The sequence below is a fragment of the Carya illinoinensis genome, chromosome 6 (assembly GCF_018687715.1).
Source record: "Carya illinoinensis cultivar Pawnee chromosome 6, C.illinoinensisPawnee_v1, whole genome shotgun sequence".
In the NCBI taxonomy this organism is placed as follows: Eukaryota; Viridiplantae; Streptophyta; class Magnoliopsida; order Fagales; family Juglandaceae; genus Carya; species Carya illinoinensis.
In genome coordinates this window covers 36,277,499-36,296,305 of record NC_056757.1, presented here as the reverse complement: position 1 = coordinate 36,296,305, position 18,807 = coordinate 36,277,499, and the positions used below count along the sequence as shown (strand labels likewise).

At 37.1% G+C, this 18,807-nt stretch overlaps 2 protein-coding genes and 1 pseudogene across 2 annotated transcripts; 1 reads left to right on the top strand and 2 right to left on the bottom strand.

Annotated features, from left to right (window-relative positions):
- The first annotated feature begins 10,054 nt into the window (after positions 1 to 10,054).
- On the top strand, positions 10,055 to 11,719 carry LOC122314045 (annotated as a pseudogene).
- Positions 11,720 to 12,388: 669 nt separating this feature from the next.
- Positions 12,389 to 14,504, bottom strand: LOC122313893 (transcription factor bHLH113). The gene is made up of 5 exons (XM_043129191.1): positions 14,069 to 14,504; positions 13,829 to 13,957; positions 13,578 to 13,640; positions 13,279 to 13,404; positions 12,389 to 12,858 (listed from the first exon to the last, which is right to left on the bottom strand). Exons 1-5 carry the CDS (start codon positions 14,375 to 14,377, stop codon positions 12,727 to 12,729), a joined length of 759 nt encoding a protein of 252 aa, XP_042985125.1. The 5' UTR covers positions 14,378 to 14,504; the 3' UTR covers positions 12,389 to 12,726.
- Positions 14,505 to 16,338: 1,834 nt separating this feature from the next.
- On the bottom strand, positions 16,339 to 17,111 carry LOC122312977 (LYR motif-containing protein At3g19508). Its single transcript, XM_043127668.1, has 2 exons — positions 16,801 to 17,111; positions 16,339 to 16,664 (listed from the first exon to the last, which is right to left on the bottom strand). Exons 1-2 carry the CDS (start codon positions 16,993 to 16,995, stop codon positions 16,611 to 16,613), a joined length of 249 nt encoding a protein of 82 aa, XP_042983602.1. The 5' UTR covers positions 16,996 to 17,111; the 3' UTR covers positions 16,339 to 16,610.
- Positions 17,112 to 18,807: the final 1,696 nt, after the last annotated feature.

Here is an 18,807-nt window from a genome sequence, read left to right as displayed (position 1 = left end):
GGGCTTTTTGCTCGGCACGTGGCCCATGATGCCTTTATGCAATGTTGGTAAGGCTAGAGTTCGTCTCCGAAGAATAGGTTGGTAGATTGGAAAAAATTCATTCTCTGTTCATGGTTGCAATTATGTTGCAAAATAATTGCAACAAATGGGTAACAACAATAACCTTAAAGAAACAGTAATATCAAAGTTTTTAATAATCATGACACCAAGATGAAAGAATCAAGTGCCCATTAAAATATCATCTATATTTGATTTAAGACGAAAAGACAATCATACAAAATCCTTTTTCTAGTAGCTTACAAGGTTGCATATATACAAATGATTCATAATTATCCAAAATAAAAAGCATTTTAAGGGTTTCTCCTGCCCCTCCCATGTCCCTCGTCCCTTGCCTTCAGATGCATCTTCAATAATACCAGGAAAGTCGAGCAATTGAATTTTAGTGTCATTATAGTAAATAATCCCAGGAATGCAAGTAAGCATTGCGAACTCATAAGAAGCAGCTTCTGAAAGAGTGCCCGTTAGCATGGTTAAAAGTGTTGACGTCCCCCACACTGCAAACATATTAGCAATAGAAAGCTATTCAGAAATACAAATTTTTTTGATTAGATCAAAAAGAAATGTCTGTCGTCCGTTGAGTGTTGTCAACCCCCGCAAACCCATGAATCTGTTAAAGTAAAAGAAAATAATAGGCAAGTTCGAGAGAAACGATATTTACAAAATTACAAGATTTATAGAAAATCTACATATAGAGGTATCCACACATAGGGGGAGATATTTGTACATAGGGAAGATGTTGTTTGGGGAAGAGGAAAAAAAATTAAACCTGACAACCACATGTATGGGTGTACGGTGTAAGAGGCTGATGTATAGAATTACTCAAAAAATATTATTTTAGCTAGTCCAATGCAGAAGTTTTAGCACAAAAGGAGACAAATATTTGATTTCACTAGCATTTTGGTTAGATTTCTCTGAGAACATTCGTAATGGTCTAACTAAAACCAAAGTTAAAATTTGCCTAAAACTACATGTTTTGCCTAAATCCAAAACCATTCAATATATAGCCCAATAATGAATTATCCATATATTAGTCAAAATATTAATATAATATTATTTTTTTAATAATAATATTTTTAATATATTTTTTTAATATTTTACAACTACACTAATCGTATGTTAATTAATAATTAGAACTAATAATATTAATAACCATGCACAAAATCAGGTATTAATATTATTATCCACAATGTTAATTAATAATTGGAGATACCAATATTTTGAAATAAAATATGTGTTTTGACAATAAATAGTATCTTGTCAAGATGAAGAAAGGTCTAGAAGGAAGAAAGGTCTAGAAGGAGGAACCGTTCATTGCCTGATTGGGGAACTCATTAAAGTGTGTAGTTGGTTGATTAATGGCCCTTGTCTTGATCGTTCATGCTCGATGATTGGTGGGCCCATTTTAATCGCTGTCCATCCTCCTCGATTGGTCGGCCCATCAGCCATCTGGAGACGTACTGCATGCTCACCAGTGCCCAGGTTGTACAATCTGCATAACTTCACGTGAAAGTATCGCTCGGTCAAACAAGAATGCCGGTCAAAATTTAAATTATTTGTATAAAAAAAAATTCACATTAATTTGAATAAATATAAAATATTTTAAACTTTTATTATAGTAATTGATTAAATATAAAAGATAACTTTTATTTATTAAAAATTAAAAAATTATTTTCTCACTTGTACACTTTTATTTTTACACTTCCATTTCATTAATTAAAATATTAAAATATTCTACACTTTCATTTCATCAATAAAATATTTTAAATATTCTACACTTTTATTTCAAATGATTAAATAACTTTTGAAAATATGTTTTTTATATTAATTTAATTATAATATAATTATTAATAATATCATATAGATAGAGTTATAAAATGTGATAAAAATAAATATTTTTTAAAAAATATTAATTTAATAATATCTTATTATTATATAGAGAATGAATGGCTAATCAAATGCGAGGATTGAATTTAAATAAAATAAGTAAATATAAAGAAATGTTGATATTGATCAAATTTAAAAATAAATTTTAAGCTAATGAAGATGCTCTTAATCGACCAATGTATTTTTCTAGAGTTTACCTTCAAGGAAAATGCTATGGCTGGTTTGTCCGACTGTTTTTTTATTTATTTATATATTATTATTTAATGATTAAGAAAATAATTTTAATGAAGTTGTGAATTTTTTATAAATATTAAAAAAGTGCATGAAAAAACAAATAGAATACATTTATGGGGATACATTTTCGGCAGACTTAGCATGAACCTTAACTGCGATTCGGATCTGGTTTAAAAAACAACAATGTTTGGCACCCTCTAATCAAGAGCTAACACATAAGGGTCATAGAAACAAGATAACACACGTAAAAGTATCTGATTATTTCCACCAAGCAAAAGAGTCTTTTTTTTTTTTTTTTTTTCTTTTTTCTATTTTCTTTTTCTAGATCAAATAATCTATTTCTGCTTATTTGTTCTCTCTGCGAATTGAATCTACATACTACAGTGAGCTTTGCCTTCATTATAGACATTAGAATACTACATTTCAATACCTAGAATCTATTTTGTTAGGGGGTATTTTCATCAGGACCCAAAACCCATGATACTACCACAAGTCCATTATTTCACCAGGCCCCATGAGTTTCAGGAATATCAGCTCGAGCCTGGAATGGCCTCCCTTGGTAGCCCGAGGTGGGACCTAAATTCATGCGAGTCAGGTGGGCTCCGAACCCATGTAAGTCAGAAGTAATCATTAACATTGAGATGAGACATTGCAGAAGGACACGGGAAACCATGATCGGGAACAAGGGAGAGAGACGGCACCAGACAACTCTGCCAGAGACTCACGCCACATTAAATGACTGATACCAACAAAACTACGCCGATTAAATGCAAAATGGTTGTGGACACTCCTGAGAGAGGCATCCCTCTGCCTCAGAACACAAGGCATGACCCACCTGACATAAAAGACCAAGTATAAAGGTCACCCAGAACTGTACGGTAAAAAAAGTTGAACCCAAGTCTGTTGTGAAGAATACTACACTATTGTCTTCTTCTTTAAATTATTTTGATATCTATACTAACCTTGGCATCGAAGGTTTCCCAGGCCACCGTAAGGCCACCCTTCTCTTACCTCATGATCCCGCTCAAATGAAGACCCGATCCAGCTGACCGATCCTGCCCAAGAGTGTATGAAACACGACGTTAACATATTTTGTTTTATATAGGTTTCATCATTATCTTGAGTCACTAGGTTGTTAGAAAATAAGTGCCTTTTCATTTGGAAAATTTGTTATTGGAATCCAAGAATTTAGGTCCTCGTGGATTTACAATTTTTGAAGAAGCCCCACCACCACTTGCTTATAAAATGGTAAGTGGTGTCAATCACTTTTTCCTTGGAAGTCTGGCAACAATGGATTAGGGATGGTGTGAAAAACATGGATTTTTTTAGGTAGTAGAGGGTAAGTTTGAATCGGAGAATTCTATTTCATCAAAATTTGAATCTATTTTTTGAAGGGATGTTTGGGAAATGAGATAAAATAAAAATTTTGTGGATACTAAAAAGATGATTTACGAATAGTAGTGAGATAGTTTGAGTTAAGTATTTACTAAATTTTATGAAATGAGAGAAAAAAATTAAATAAAAAATATTATAAAGTTAAAATATTGTTAGAATATAATTTTTATTTTAAAATTTGAACAACTTGAATGATTTTTTATTTTTTATTTGAAAATTTGAAAGAGTTATAATAATTAATTTAAAAGTATTTGTATTTAAGTGATATTTAAGAAATAAGATGAGATGAAAATTATTTCCAAACAACCCCTAAGATCTCATGTGATTGGGTTTTGATGTCTCTAGACAAGGGGGATGCTTTTCATGCCCTTGTTTGAGAATGATTCAATGCTTCTCATAATTTTTAGAAGGGTACAAGAAGCTAAGTTGCATTTTATTGGATCGTGTAAAAGCTAAGCTAAGTTTTACCCCATCTCCCAATCAAAGATGGACTCTATGTTCTATATTGTTATCTATAGTACAAGAAACCGTACAAGGTTATGTGTCCCTTAAAAGTTTTGAAGTGTTCGACCAAGTCTCGGGTTCTGTCATACATTTTCACAGGGGGATTTGGAACTTCGATGGTAGGGACACCGCCATCACCTCAGAGCTGAGGAGCAGCTGGTCCACTGATGTTGAGGTGCCAATTTTTCTTGTCATCTCCTCATACTTTCCCTTGAGGTTACGCAGTTTGTTCAACATGTTCTTCCTTCCTCATCTTATCATCGTCCCCACCGGCGTTTCTAGACCCATAATGCTCGCTGTTGATAGGTTCTTCATCCTACCCTGGTCTTGGGCATTGTCCTTGAGGGTTTTGTTTTCCTCTCTGAGGACACTTACCTCACTAGTCAGACTCTTCACCAATTGTTCCATCGTTGCTAATCACGCCTCCATATTCGTTGATGTTGCTTCTTGTGACGCCCCCAAATTCCGTTTGGGATCGGACGGACATTTGAAGCGTCGAGACATGCAACACAAGGTTACCTGCCCCCGTTCATGACATATAAGATGCAATAATCCTAACATGCATCTAACATTATGCAATATTCGCAGCGGATAATTTTTTTCTTTAGCAATACTATGCACCAAACTGAAAATATCCCAATACTTAAAACATACTTCATACATAAAGATCCATTGAATAACTAAGATCACAGCACTATTCCAAAATAGTTATGATCCAAAAGTACTGGAGATGCAACTCCATCGTACAAGTAGTAATTTAACTACTATATTAACATTAACGACGCACCGTCGTTCAGTCGACTGTGTCTAGTTGGTCAGCTCCTGATCCTCCTTCAGGTCCTGTAACAAGATCTACCATTCGGGGGGAATGGTAGTTGGGACTACCACAGTGAGATTTGATTACAAATCTCAGCAAGTTAACAAAAAACTTCCATACAGACTAATGATGCATGTATGACAGTAAAAGCATAAATGCATAATCAAATTTATAAGTAATTAAAGCATAACTTAGCGTACAACATAGCATAATTGACAAGCTTAAATTGAATCATGAACTGAACTTGACTTGATATGAACTTGATCTGAAACTTGACTTAGCATGAACTTGCTATGAAACTTGAATTAACATGAAAAATACATACTCCACAGTTGTTGTGGCCCCATGTATTCTACGTGTAAATACATACTCCACAGTTGTTGTGGCCCCATGTATTCTACACAAACTTGACTTAACATTAAAAATACATACTCCACAATTGTTGTGGCCCCATGTATTCTATGTGTAAATACATACTCCACAGTTGTTGTGGCCCCATGTATTCTATATATCACTATGCAGTTAAATACATACTCCACAGTTGTTGTGGCCCCATGTATTCTACATAAACTGAATATACTCAAGATGAAACGTGACTGGAATATGAAAGGACTGAAGCCCTGACGTAACATAACGTGACTTGAACATAATTTGAAATACATAACCAACTTGAGATAGTAACATTTCGTAACATGGCATAACATATAACAAACAACATATTTAGCATGACATATTTGTAATGTATAGTAATACATGACAGAATATATTGTGTAACAGATAAAAATTAATGACAGAATAAATTCTGTATAATAGACAATTACATGATAACTTGGCATGGCATGACATATATGATAACATACATACATACACTGTAATTCTTTTACTTAGCACACATACACAGTAGACTGCTAGTAAGTTAAAAGCTAACTTACCTCGATCTCCGCGTTTCTTATAAAACTTCAAGTGCGATCACGATGAACTGTAATTAGTGATTCTAAAAGTTAGAACTAAATCACTAATAATTTGAAATATGGAAAATACTAACTTAAAGAGTAAAATTTTCATTTTACTCTCTACATGTGGGAAAATGACCGTTTTACCCATAACTTAAGGATTTTGCATACTAACTCCAAAAGTTTTCAAAATTTACATTCCTCATGTAAATCTTGTCCTAAACTTAAATATCAACTCAGAAAAATTTAAAACAAAACACAACTATGAAGAACACACTATGGTCGAAACATCCTTAGGCCATTTCCCTTTATTTTTGTTGCAATTCCTTCCAACTTCAAAACTCATGCTTAAACCAAAATTTTGCAACAAACATCTTCCAATCCTAAGTTCAAAACCATACTTAAAACATCCATTTAAAAAAAACTAATAATCAACACCAAACTTTTTTGTAAAAATATCCAAGCACTTGAATCACAAGTTTTGACCTTAAATCAAAACATCTCCAAGAATTTCAAAAAATCAAATCTTACTTCTAACATATTCATAATATCATCCTAACATCAACCATACTTTAAATCATCAAACTAAAGTCACCAAAATCACAAAATAACATTTGGAGTTTTTGGTTTTACACTTAGTCCAAAAACATAAACTTTTCCCTCAACTAGTTTTGATAAATCTCTTGATCTATGACTTATAAATATATGATCTTCAAACCAAACCATCACATGGTTTAAAAATATGTCCTAAAATATATATAAGCTTCTAATTCAAGATCATATGGTTAGAAATTAACCAAAACATAAATTTAGCCAAGAATATCCACACTTTGACTTATTTGAATATCTCTTTGCATAAAATTTCATATCTTTGAAACTAACATCAAATATCTTCAAAATAATAATATAACATGTATATAAGATGTTTAGGATCCTCCAATAAAATTATCAAAGTCATTAGAATAGGTTTAGACCACCAAAGAGTTAAACTTTCACAAAACAGAAACTGTTTTTCCTCTTCCAGTTTCTAAGTTTCTAAATCTAAGAACATCTTTCATCAAAACCTTTAATCATGCAAAAATCCTCAACCAATAGTCACATATACATGTTAACAATACTCCATAAAAATTTCGGACCAATATCTATCCATTAGCTTGGTCAAAAACTCCAAACTATAACATATTCTCCAGTTTATCTCCCAGAATGACCTTTCTATAGTTTACACAATATTTGACTGACCAAATGATCTTCAAATGGGGCAAATAAGATATCCATGTAAACTAGACTCAAAAAGGAACAACTTATATGAAGGAGACTTTATGATAAAACACTTACAACAGCTTCGAAATGGGCATGCAAAAGATCTCCTAAAATCTGTCCGAGAGAGAGTGTTTGATAATCTTTTATTAGAAGGAGTAATTGAAGATAAGTTCATGGGTGCTGGCTGGACACATTTATGGACGAGATAAGGGAGGTGATAAGGCTGGAGTTGAGAGTTAAGTGTGGTTTTCTCATACCCAAAATATCTATAAAAGATTATCTCATAATATTCTATCCAATAATATCTACAAAAATCAACTTAAGATATTTTTATCTAATAATATCTATAAAAATCAACTCAAAATATTTTTACCCAATAATATTCACGAAAATTACCTCAAGATATTTCTTTTTATCCAATAATATTTACAGTTTTGAACAGACGTTTTGTCCGAAAAAATGAAAAAATGTTATTGCGCCATAAGACTTTAAATAACCCTCCGAGTCTAATGGCACAAATCATAATACATTTTGATACTTCTAACTATCTCCAATAATCAAAAATACACTTCTAATACCATAGTAAATAATAACACTAACTATGTAGTTAGACAAAAACCTATACGATTAATGGATTCGTGAAAACTTATGGGTTTTTCACGAGATTCCTAAAGTTAATAGAAGTTTCACAATTGAATTTCTAGCGGGCTGTTACACTTCTTCTTGGTTGTGAGCTATCTAAGAACAGGTTTTTCTAGGTATACAAATGACATGTAAAAAAAATTTAAGGATCCCACAGACGACGTCACTGTTAATGTCGTGTTTCATATGCCTTTGGCACAAGCTCGTACCAACTTGAGTCTTCAGTATCAGGCCTACAAATACAAGGAAAACACCGAGAGATGGTGATCGAAGGAGCTTACGATGCTAAAGTCAGTAATCCTCTATATGAGCATTTAAGCGAGTAGAGGAGTTCAAAGAGTATAAAAAGTGTCTTCTAATTCTTGGGGGTTCTCTTTTATACCTGGTCTCGGGGATCAGGCAACCATGCCCTATGGTTAGGGGGAAGTCCTCCCTTAGTCCCTTCCACCATGTCCATTTAATGCGGCGTGGCCTTATGGGGAAATGCATTTAATGTGGCATGATCCTCTGGAGGGTGCATTTAGTGCAGCATAATCCGCTGTCTCATCCTAGGGTTCAATCCCGTCGAGATGACATGTTCTTCCTCCCTTTGTGCCAGGGTGGATTTCCTACTCTTCTTGGGCAATAGACGTACCTCTATTCTGAGGCCCTGAATCCTATTAATCGGGTCAAAAGCCCTTTTAGTTGGGTTGGCGGATGGCTTGGCTAGTATAGGCCCTTGAGTATTGAGCGCAACCTTTGGGCCTCTTGGTGCTGGGGAAAAATCCTCTAACACATCAGTTTTAAAGAAAGCCCATGGATTTGCACCTAAAAGGTTGTATAATCTAGGTTTATTTCATAGATGCTTTGTCCTAGGTGAAGGGAAAGTATAGTTGTTTATGTCCTCTATGGAAATACCTGTTGCAAAGCTCCAAATTGCTTTAACAGTGGTGTGGAATGTGTACCTGTTGAGGGGACATGAAGAGATAAAGTGGCCTACCAAATTATGGTTTGAAGTGTGAGTGGCTACTACCTTCTAGTCATATAAGTTTGTGGCTCTCAGATGACAGGAAGGTAGTAGATACATTTGGATAAGCATCTGGACATCCATTTGAAGACGTACCTGTAGATGCATTTGATAGCGAAAATTTCTCACGGCTAACAAGCATTCCAATGAAGGAGTGTAATCATTTGAATGATGCAACCATTTGTAGCATCATAATATGACACACTTAGGTGGAGGGGGTGATTGTTGGAAATCCCCCAAGTGTGAAATGCCATTTGAACTTGCAGCCAACCAGCCAGCCATTGAAAGTTTCTAGCAGCAAATATAGACCAATATTTCTGCACCGAAAGAAGCCTCCTCTTGGTCAAGAAGTGTGGGTGTTTTGTCCCTCATGCCTTCTCCTATAAAAGGAAGTCATTTGCTGAAAATTAAAATCATCCTCTCTGCGGTGAGAGATCAAGGTAGAGGGCTGAACAAAATTTAGGTTTTAGGGAAACCCAAAACAGAAACCATTTGAGAGATAGAGAGCTTATTTATGAGTGTTTGTAATTTTGTACAAACATATTAAAAATACTGAGTTTCCGCTTCAGTGGACGTATGCAAGTTACCAAACCACTTAAATATTGTCTCTATATCATCTTATGTGTTTTTTAGACAGACCAGAGGTGCATCCTCATGAGAGTTACAATCCTTAAATTCTAAAATAATAATAATATTAAAATATCATATTTTAATATTTTATCTTAAAATTCAAAATTTTCATCTTACTACCAAACCATACCTAATAGATTCTAATGATTTTGATCTTTATTTCCCTTTCTCGTATGTTAATTACTAGTTTTGGAGTTCTGGTCCTATAGTGTTATCTAAATTAACCTACAATTATCTTAAAAAAATTTTATAATCTCATATTAAATGAAGTGTAGCTTTGTAATTTTAAATTTATTTTTAATAAGATTGCATTGATTGATTGTGAAATAAATTGTAAAAGATTTATGGAGTTAAATTTAAAAGAGAGATGCTACTTATTTTCCCATAGAGCAATATTACATACAGTCGTGGAATTGCAAACGCCGCGCAATCGCTTTGAAAAAGAGTGGGGTCCACGATTAAAAAGTTAATTTTTTTTTCATGTGGGTACCATATTAATTCATTTTTTTCAAAGCGACTGCACGCCACTTACACAACCACGACTGCAAATATCATTTCTCTTTGAGTGATAGGGAGAATGACACGTAAAGCTGTGGGGAGGCAATAAGCAATTTATTAACACTGCTTGCCTTGCGTTTCAGCCACACTTGCAAGTTTCTACGAAACACGAGCTTGGTTTTATCTTCTTATGCACAAACCACCAAGAAATACAATGGGATCAGAGGCTCCCACTCACGTACTCCTTGTGTCCTTCCCAACCCAAGGTCACATTAACCCTTTGCTTAGACTGGATAAGAGACTTGCTGCCAATGGTCTCCTTGTCACCTTCACCACCACGAAAAAGTTTGGCAGAGACGTGTGTAAAGCCAATAGCAATATCACTGACCAAGTCACGCCGGTGGGAGATGGTTTTATAAGGTTTGAGTTTTTCGAAGATGGTTGGGAAGAGGACGAGCCTAGACGGAATGACCCGACTGACTTCTTGCCTTAGCTCGAGCTTGCTGGAAAGGACGCACTTCACCAAATAATCAAGAAACATGCCAATTAGGATTGTCCCGTTTCATCTCTTATAAACAATTCTTTTGTCCCATGGGTTTGTGACGCTGCCTACGAACTTGGCAATCCTAATGCCGTCCTTTGGGTTCAGTCATGTGCAGTCTTTTCTGCTTATTATCATTAGAGTTTTGCTATATACAAGTAAAGTCGCGTACTAATTTGCGTATCAATACTGATTCCTTCATACTTAAAATTTAAATTAATACTGTTTTCAATAAAATATACTTTTTGACCAATCACATTAAATTGATGCACAAATTAGTACACAATTATGCTTGCAACTAGTTTTTTCCTTATCATTATTTCCATAACCTATTGCCTTTCCCTTCTCAAACCGAGCCCAAGATTGATGTTCAATTGCCCTGCTTGCCTCTCTTAAAATACGACGAAGTTCCCGAATTCTTGCACCCTTCAAGTCCCTTTCAAATGTTAGGGAAGCTCATCCTAGGCCAGTTCAAGAACTTATCGATACCATTCTGCGTACTGATGGACACTTTCCGGGAGCTCGAGCACGAGATCGATGACTACATGTCAAATCTCTTTATGGTCAAGCCAGTCGGTCCCTTGTTCTTTAATCCCAAAGCACCAAAAACAATTATCCGTGGTGACTTATTGAAAGCCGATGATTGCATCGAGTGGCTCAACGCAAAGTCCCCCGCATCCGTCGCAAACATCTCCTTTGGCAGTATTGCCTATATCGAACAAGTGAATGAGCTTGCTTACGGGCTCTTAAATTCCGAGATCTCGTTTTTGTGGATAATGAAACCAACTTCCGAAGAACATTCCATTCACAAGCCCCATGTTCTGCCATACGGTTTCATGGAAAAAGTTGGGAATAGAGGAAAGGTAATACAATGGAGTCCACAAGAAGAGGTGTTAGCTTACCATTCGGTTGCTTGTTTCGTAACCCACTGCGGGTGGAACTCCTCCATCGAAGCCCTCACCTTGGGCGTGCCAGTAGTTGCATTTCCACAGTAGGGTGATCGGGTTACTAATGCAAAATTCTTGGGCGATGTATTTGGAGTAGGGATGAGATTATCCCGTGGCCTGGCTGAAAACAGAGTGATCTTGAGAGATGAGATCGAGAAGTGCTTGTTGGAGGCAATGATGGGACCCAAGGCAGAGGAAATGAAGCGTAATACCTTGGAATGGAAGAGGGTTGCCAATGAGGCGGTGGCAGAAGGTGGCTCCTCCGACCAGAATATTAAAGCATTTGTGGACGAGATTAGGAAGAGACGTGCTGCTGTCAGCCTGTCACCCATTAATAACAAGGCTTAGGTCTTGTTTGGCTCTTGGATGTATGTATAATGGCCGAAGGGTTTTTTTTTTTTTAACGTAAAATGGCTAGCACTACTGTATCGTTTGAGATCATGTAATCATGCTTGTCATAACTGCTTGTCAAAACTAAATAAAAGCAAACTAAACCATGTTATAAAATGAGTGTATTTTTTTTTTTTTATACAATGATGTTATTTTATTAGGTATTTTATAAAAATATTCATTATTTAAAAAATAAAACATAGCCGTGCAAAGTACTGTGAAAAGTTACTTGCATTTATCATTTTTCATTGCAAATAGGTTAGGTCTTGTTGAGTAGTTCCTACTATCTTTTTCATCTTTTTTTTTAATCTGTCTTCTTCCTATTTCACCCACATTTGCTTCGTTATTTCGAGCGTATAAACATTCCATGGCAGTGTTATATCCTCCGCTTCTTTATAATTCTTCGGGAGGTTTTAATGGCGACTTAAGTGCTATTGATGTGGAAACACTAACCAGGTTACTTTAACCATATCATTCCTACTTTGCAATCTAAAAGCTGCAAAGACGAGAGAACTACTGCAGGAAAGGGATCAACCTGCTTTTCTCAAAATCGCCTTGGGAAATCTGTAGGTTCAAGCCCTGGTAAAGGCTTCCCACACCCAAAACCACACGTCTTCACCCAAAAGATGGAAAGGAAAAATGCATTACTTTCCTCTTAAAGATCGAAAGGAAAAATGCATTACTTTCCTCTTAAAAGTACCCAGGAATCGAAAAAAACAAAACAAAACTTTTTTTTCAGCTACTATTTCCTTCCTAACCATGCGCCAGCTTTGATTCTCCTAGCAAGCTGTCTCCCTAATGCTTTGTTTTTTTCTTTTCTTTTTTCACCATTTCTGTCATTGTTCAAAACCCTTCTGCCTTTACATATTATCAGATTACTGAGTGAAATTTGGCCACCATATTGCCAAGAAAGAAAAGGATATGGGCCGCCATTAACAAAAAAGCAGAGTTTGACACCAGTATTCTCACTGCTTTGTTGACAACGTAACCTTGCTCCCCATGGCAGCGGGCGACCAAAAATCAGCACCGTTGCTATTCGCCACATGTACGGTGCATTCCACTGGAACCAGGCACAGCCCTCTGCCCCTCAAGTCATCCTAACGTCACCACAGAATATGAGAGTAAAAATTTAGAAAAATGGTATTTGCAGTTGTGTTTGTACAAGCAAGCGATGTATAGTTACTTTAAAAAAAAAAATTAATATGAGATCCACGTGAAAAAAAATTAATTTTTTAATCGTAGATCTCATTTTTTTTTAAAATAATTACACGACGTTTATAATTCCACGACTATAACATTGCTCAAAAACTTATCGAAAAGGAAAGAGGGATCCGCTGGGGGCTCCCGCTGGAATAGAAATCTGATTGACAACGATTCCAAAAATGTAATATGCGTAATTAAAAACCCGAGAAACGCAAATTGGTAGAAAATAAAGGAATATTGTGACTTTATGCCAACGATGAAAGAGGCGAAAATAAAAAATAAAAAATTTAAGAAGGATGCGCTCTGCTACGTACAGGTAGAGGTAGGAGTTCCGGTGAAGAGCGCAGTCGCTGAAGGTAAGGGGAGCACAGAACCTGAACCTGGTCGTGCAGAAACCTGATATATCCCATCGCTTCGTGCAGCACTGAGGCTGTATCTGTCTGCACCATTTCAATTTCAGAGTTTCAATTTCCAAAGATCGCCGCATGCCATTCCCAAATATCGTACTTCAACTTTGCATAGATTTCAACCAAAAAGAAAAAGGAAAGACTTGCATGGACTTGAAATATAAAATCTATTTTTCTAGATAATGTATTTGAAGTTGACATTCTACCTTGCCGAAGGGAGAAACAAGCTGCTGCAATGCTGCGACTCTTTCTCCTAGCTTCTCTTTCCTCTGTGATTTCAAAAGAGCCGATAAGCAAAACAACACCATTACTCGCGAAATTATATATCCGACGAATAGCCCTTTTTATCACTTGCTCAACAAAATACTGCAAAAAAAAAAAAAAAAAAACTTGGGTGTGCGACAGAGGGAGTCCGAAAGGAAGGGTGAAATTTTATATCCATCTTGATTTGCCTAACCTTTGCATGGCCGACCGGCGTGGGATTCTCCATTTTCGTCTTTTTAGATGTTCTCTGACCTGTCACCACAGCTGGGGTGATGGTGTTGGTGCACTGCACGGATTCCTGGCCCGACCCAATTCTCTTTTTCTACAGAATTAAAAAGGAAAATGAAAATTGAAAATAAACATTCAAAAAGATCTTTTTGTCTGTCAAACGAAACCAAAATAGTAACTTTGGGATAATTGCATTCTCACTTACAACAGATTTTGACAACATGTTTATACTGCCGTTGTTGCTGGAAGAAGCTGAGGAGGAGTCACTCCGCGTGACCCCTGATTTCTGGGGAGTCCTTTTAGTTTCAGGATATACTTGCTCCGCTTCTTGCTGATCGCAGTTCCCGAAGCAGAGCATTTTGGGAGGCTTTCCGGAGGAAAAAACAGAGTAATTCAAGGACCGGTCCACATCAAGAGCTACAGCAACATCGCTATCATCATCTGCCAACAATAACTGGGAGAAACTAATTTCCCCTGTGAGATGGTCCCCCCCAAATCCCTCATTCGTCGCCATCGAAACCCGGTAATCTTCCGCCCAAACCAATAAAGCAGAAGCCCAATATTTTAGCCTCTTTTGTGTATTTAATGTCCAGCGAGACAGAGAAAGAGACCACAAAGAAAGAAACAAAAACAGAGAGACAGAGAGGGGGGGGGGGGGGGGGGGGGGGGGGGTGGGGTGTTTTAAAACGTTGTGTTTCGTTTTGAGGTTAAAACGGCAGAAGCTTCTTATTAGAGATGCAAATATGTACGTCTCTGACTTCGTTGAGTTTGCTTGTGGTGGAGTCGTGGTGAGAGCCGCTACTATATGAACTAGAGGGCTCGCTCAACCGTGACTGTGGCTGGTGATGAGCTTCCTTTTTCCAAGGCTGGCTGGCGTTGGTTTTCGGCGTCTTCGGTCAAATCCACGCAGCCCGAGAAAACCGTGGTTTCGCCTTCCAATGCATTTTTGCCCAAACCCGGTCGATTTGCTTCGGCTTTGGCAACCCCAGAAACTGATGGATCAATGCGAAGAGTCGCCACCGACGCACTGTTCCTCGGCATCGAGTGGAACTTCAATGAGGATTCCACGAGTGCATACTACATGCGCCATTGCGCCTCTTGAATGCAAAGGAGGCTTGCGCCCAGCCACGAAGCAGGAAGCGCGTGGGAACCTAGCTGAGGTGACCGAGAAATTAGAAACAAACTGAGCAAGGTTGGGTCCCATTCCAGAAGGATCATCGCCATGCGAGAGCTGTCGGAATCATGGCCTCTTGGGCAGTGTTCACATAGTACAAACGTCCAATTTCAACATGAAACATTGAAACTTCACCAACTTTTATAGTATAATAATAAGAAGCTGTGCCTGGTACTATGCTTGGCAACTTGTGTGACCGATTCCGAGTCAAATAAATACATAAAAAAAACCTGTACAAATTGTTGATATTGCCTCCATCCGTCCTAAATATAAGACCGACCGTACGTGACATCTATGACCTAATTCTCCAGGAATAAACTTCCCCCATTTATCGATGAAAAAATCAATTTAAGATTATTCACTTTAAAGTCTGAAACATTTACATCACAAGCTAAGACACCTTACGAATAGATCCCACCATGTTTAGATGATCGTGATGAAGGACGGACTCTATTTGATGGTGAAACCGAGACTAGCAGACTTGCAAGCAGGAGGAAGAATGGCACATATTTCGCACGTGGAACCTTCTTTAATCGAAAAGACACGTGGGGAAAATGTACGAGAGAGTGAGACAGTAAGGATGAGGAGGCACAACAGTCAAGGCTGTTCCAGACATTTGCTTCGTCGCAAGCTGCGTCTTCCGACACCTCGTTGGTCGTTGGCTCCGTTATTGTCAATGTCTCCCCCTTTGCGGACTTCAACACCTGAGATAAAAAAGGTCGATTCCCCAAATTATTACCGGGCTGGGTGACGGAACTCGACCAAGCCTGGGATTCTTTCCTTCGGTAAATTAGAGAGTTGACTGGAGTTGACGGGTAATAACAGCTTGTGCTTACATGGTAAGGGCTTTTGAAACACACATTTCTCTGTCTTGGTCTCTGGGGTTTCGGAAAAGTTATTTATTTTCCTTTCTATTCTACATTAATGTCGGCATTATTTTGAATTGTATCTTGAAAAATGTTTCCCAGGTTCATACGTGCAATACGATATAAATGCATCCGATCTACGGAAAAAATTGGTAAGAACAGATTCGACCCAACTTGCCAAACAAAGTTCCAATGTTTAAAATTGAGAAAGTAGCTCCCCAAATGACAAGATTTTGCCGATCTATTAATGCTGGTCAATTACTTAACAACAATAACATATAACTGTAAGCAGTACATCGCAAGAGGAAAGTTCGAAATAATTGATCTACAATAACATGGCTATTGCCTCCGACCTCAATATCCATTTACAACAGCAATAATAAAGACACACCTTGTTGATGATCATAGCCAACATCAGTATAAGAGAGTTAAATATAACTAAAGCAGGTTCAAAGCCCATATTGTAGCATTAGATTATTAGACATATCAGCCAGAGCTATAACAGTTCAATAGCGGATACAGCACTCCAACACCATTGTTAAGTGATCACAATTATTTCTAACCCACGTTCAAAAAAACATTATGCAATAGAAATGGTACCCTTTGTCAGAAAAAACCAAAACATCAGTTTGAAAATCCAAAAATGGTACTGGGAAGCTGCTCTTTGAGAAATAGAAGCAAGCATTTGGCAGGCATATTCGTATCCACTATGCGTGGCAGATATCCTTCAGCTTATCAGCGGCCGATTGATCCACCGAATACTGCATTAACAACAAAACCGAAATGGCTCAGCAAAAGTAAAAACACAATACAAATGAAAAAAAAAAATGTTTTTTGTTTGAGAGAGAGAGAGAGACAGAGGCCCCCAGGGGGGCGGGGGGGTGTGGAGAGGAGGACCTTGTTGAGGACCCAGACAGAGTGATTGTAAGCACGGTGGAAGAGTTCTTCGAGGGCTTTGGGATCGTTGGCATCGACATCTCTGTAGTTAACGAAGTTTTCGCGCGCATACTTGGCGTAGTAAGGCCTTGTGTCCTTTGGCAACCGCCTCACTAGTCTCAGGACCTCGCCATAGACTCTCAGCGCTTTCTCCATATCAATTCCGATTCAACAGCCAACCAGAACCTCCTCAAATAGAATGGGCTTCACTTTCTTTTGGGCGTGCTTGAAATTTGGGAAAGAAAAGGGTGTAAAAGTGAGATCCTTGGACTCGGTATCCTTTTAGCTGGTCCAGCCGCTCATGGTGTCTAAATATTCGGTTACCAATGTGTTCGAAGCTTTTTAAAACCAGCCCACTTCTGTAGTCCAATTGTTTCTTTCCACCTGGCTATTGAGGCCCAACGTGAGTTTCATTTGAAACCATTTAAAAAAAAAAAACAAATCTCTTCATTATTTATTTAAGATAATTTAATTCAAAATAGTAAAATTTATAATTTCTCACTTCTTCAAAAAAAAAAAAAAAAATTCAAATTATAGAGTACAGAATAACAGATAATAAAGAGATATGGATACATAAAATGAGTTTTTTTTTTTTTCATTTATAAATGAATGAGATTATCCCCTTTAAAAGTATAAACCCTCGTCCTATGGCGCCTTTTTTCCGACTTTGGAAAAAATGGCTTGGCGCTCAAGATCCCTATCTCGGTCATTGCTCACGACCATTAGGTCATTGTCCCGCAGGTCATCTTTGCCTCTCTTCCATCTTCGCTCGCCGCCTCTAGCCCCCTCCACGCGTCCAGTCTCACCACCTCTCCTTCGCTAGTCCTACCCCCAAGTCCCCACCTGAACCCTAACCTCCTGCACCCCCTTTTGGTTGTGTGGAAATTGAGAAAAATCATGTAGTTTACTTATTTATTTATCCCTGTTGCTTTAGATTTATGGATATCTGATATGTGAGATTTAGGTCCCAAGTATCTGATATGTCAACCATTATAAGTTCTACGAGGGAAAAAAAACAAGTACAATAAAGGAAACATGAATTTCATGACGCGGTTCATTTGTTTCATTATTCTTTTTTATTTGAATGTACAAGTACTTCAAAAATTGCAATTAGTATATTTCTGCTCGGTTTGAGTAAATAGATAGATGTTTGAAAGGCGAGTTAAGCAAACGATCATGAGCATGTGTTATCTTTCCTTTAATTTTTCTTCCATATAATTGAAAAAAAAAATGGACTAAATTATAAATAATTATTTTCTCAGGTCTTAAAGAAAGAAAATGAGCTCCGAAATACCTTTACTTTCCTTTGCGGTTTTACACATCAAAAAAGAAAAGGAAGAAAAAAAACCTTCTTTCTGTGGTTTCTGTTTCTTTGTGTTCCGCGAAATTACCTAGTGCATTGTTTTCTAAGCATGTTCGTTTTTAATTCGCACAATCCTCCTTTTTTTTTTTTTTTTTTTTTTTGGGCATCATCCTGGCAAATAAAGCTTATTTTTAAAAGATAGAAATTCTACATTATTAGATGCTGAATTATAGTTCTTTTGGGTTTTACTTGTGTAGTGGGTTTCTTGTCTTTTCAATAGGAACTTGGGAGAACTAGGATGTACGCAGTCCCTTCTACCACTCGGCAACGTGTTGGCTACGACCCCGCCTCACATCTTACCTTTCTGTCAATGTGCGGGCCTTTTGTGAGATGTCCCATGGTACCTTCCGACGTACTTGTCAGGATCGCTAGTAGTCTCTGTGATTCTTGCTGTTTCTAGGACACATGGCCGAAATTGACTACTTCTTTCTGATTTTTTTTTGTTATTTTTCCACTAATTTCCGTGGCCGCATTAAAGGTTTTGGCATGAAATCTAGTTACCCTTGAGCTTGGTTTATACCTTATAGGGTGAGGGCTTGGTGGGAGTTTTTAATATCTTGAGCTTGGTTGATAAAATGACTTTGGAATTGGGATTGATAGGGAGC

Excerpts from the sequence above, each read along its gene's own strand:
- LOC122313893 (XM_043129191.1), bottom strand. The coding sequence starts at position 14,377 with ATGGCGACGAATGAGGGATTTGGGGGGGACCATCTCACAGGGGAAATT. Across the intron at positions 13,958-14,068 it reads ACATGTTGTCAAAATCTGTT|AAAAAGAGAATTGGGTCGGG; the intron begins GTAAGTGAGAAT and ends TTAATTCTGTAG. Across the intron at positions 12,859-13,278 it reads CGGAACTCCTACCTCTACCT|GATGACTTGAGGGGCAGAGG; the intron begins GTACGTAGCAGA and ends TGGTGACGTTAG.
- LOC122312977 (XM_043127668.1), bottom strand. The coding sequence starts at position 16,995 with ATGGAGAAAGCGCTGAGAGTCTATGGCGAGGTCCTGAGACTAGTGAGG. Across the intron at positions 16,665-16,800 it reads CTGTCTGGGTCCTCAACAAG|TATTCGGTGGATCAATCGGC; the intron begins GTCCTCCTCTCC and ends TTGTTAATGCAG.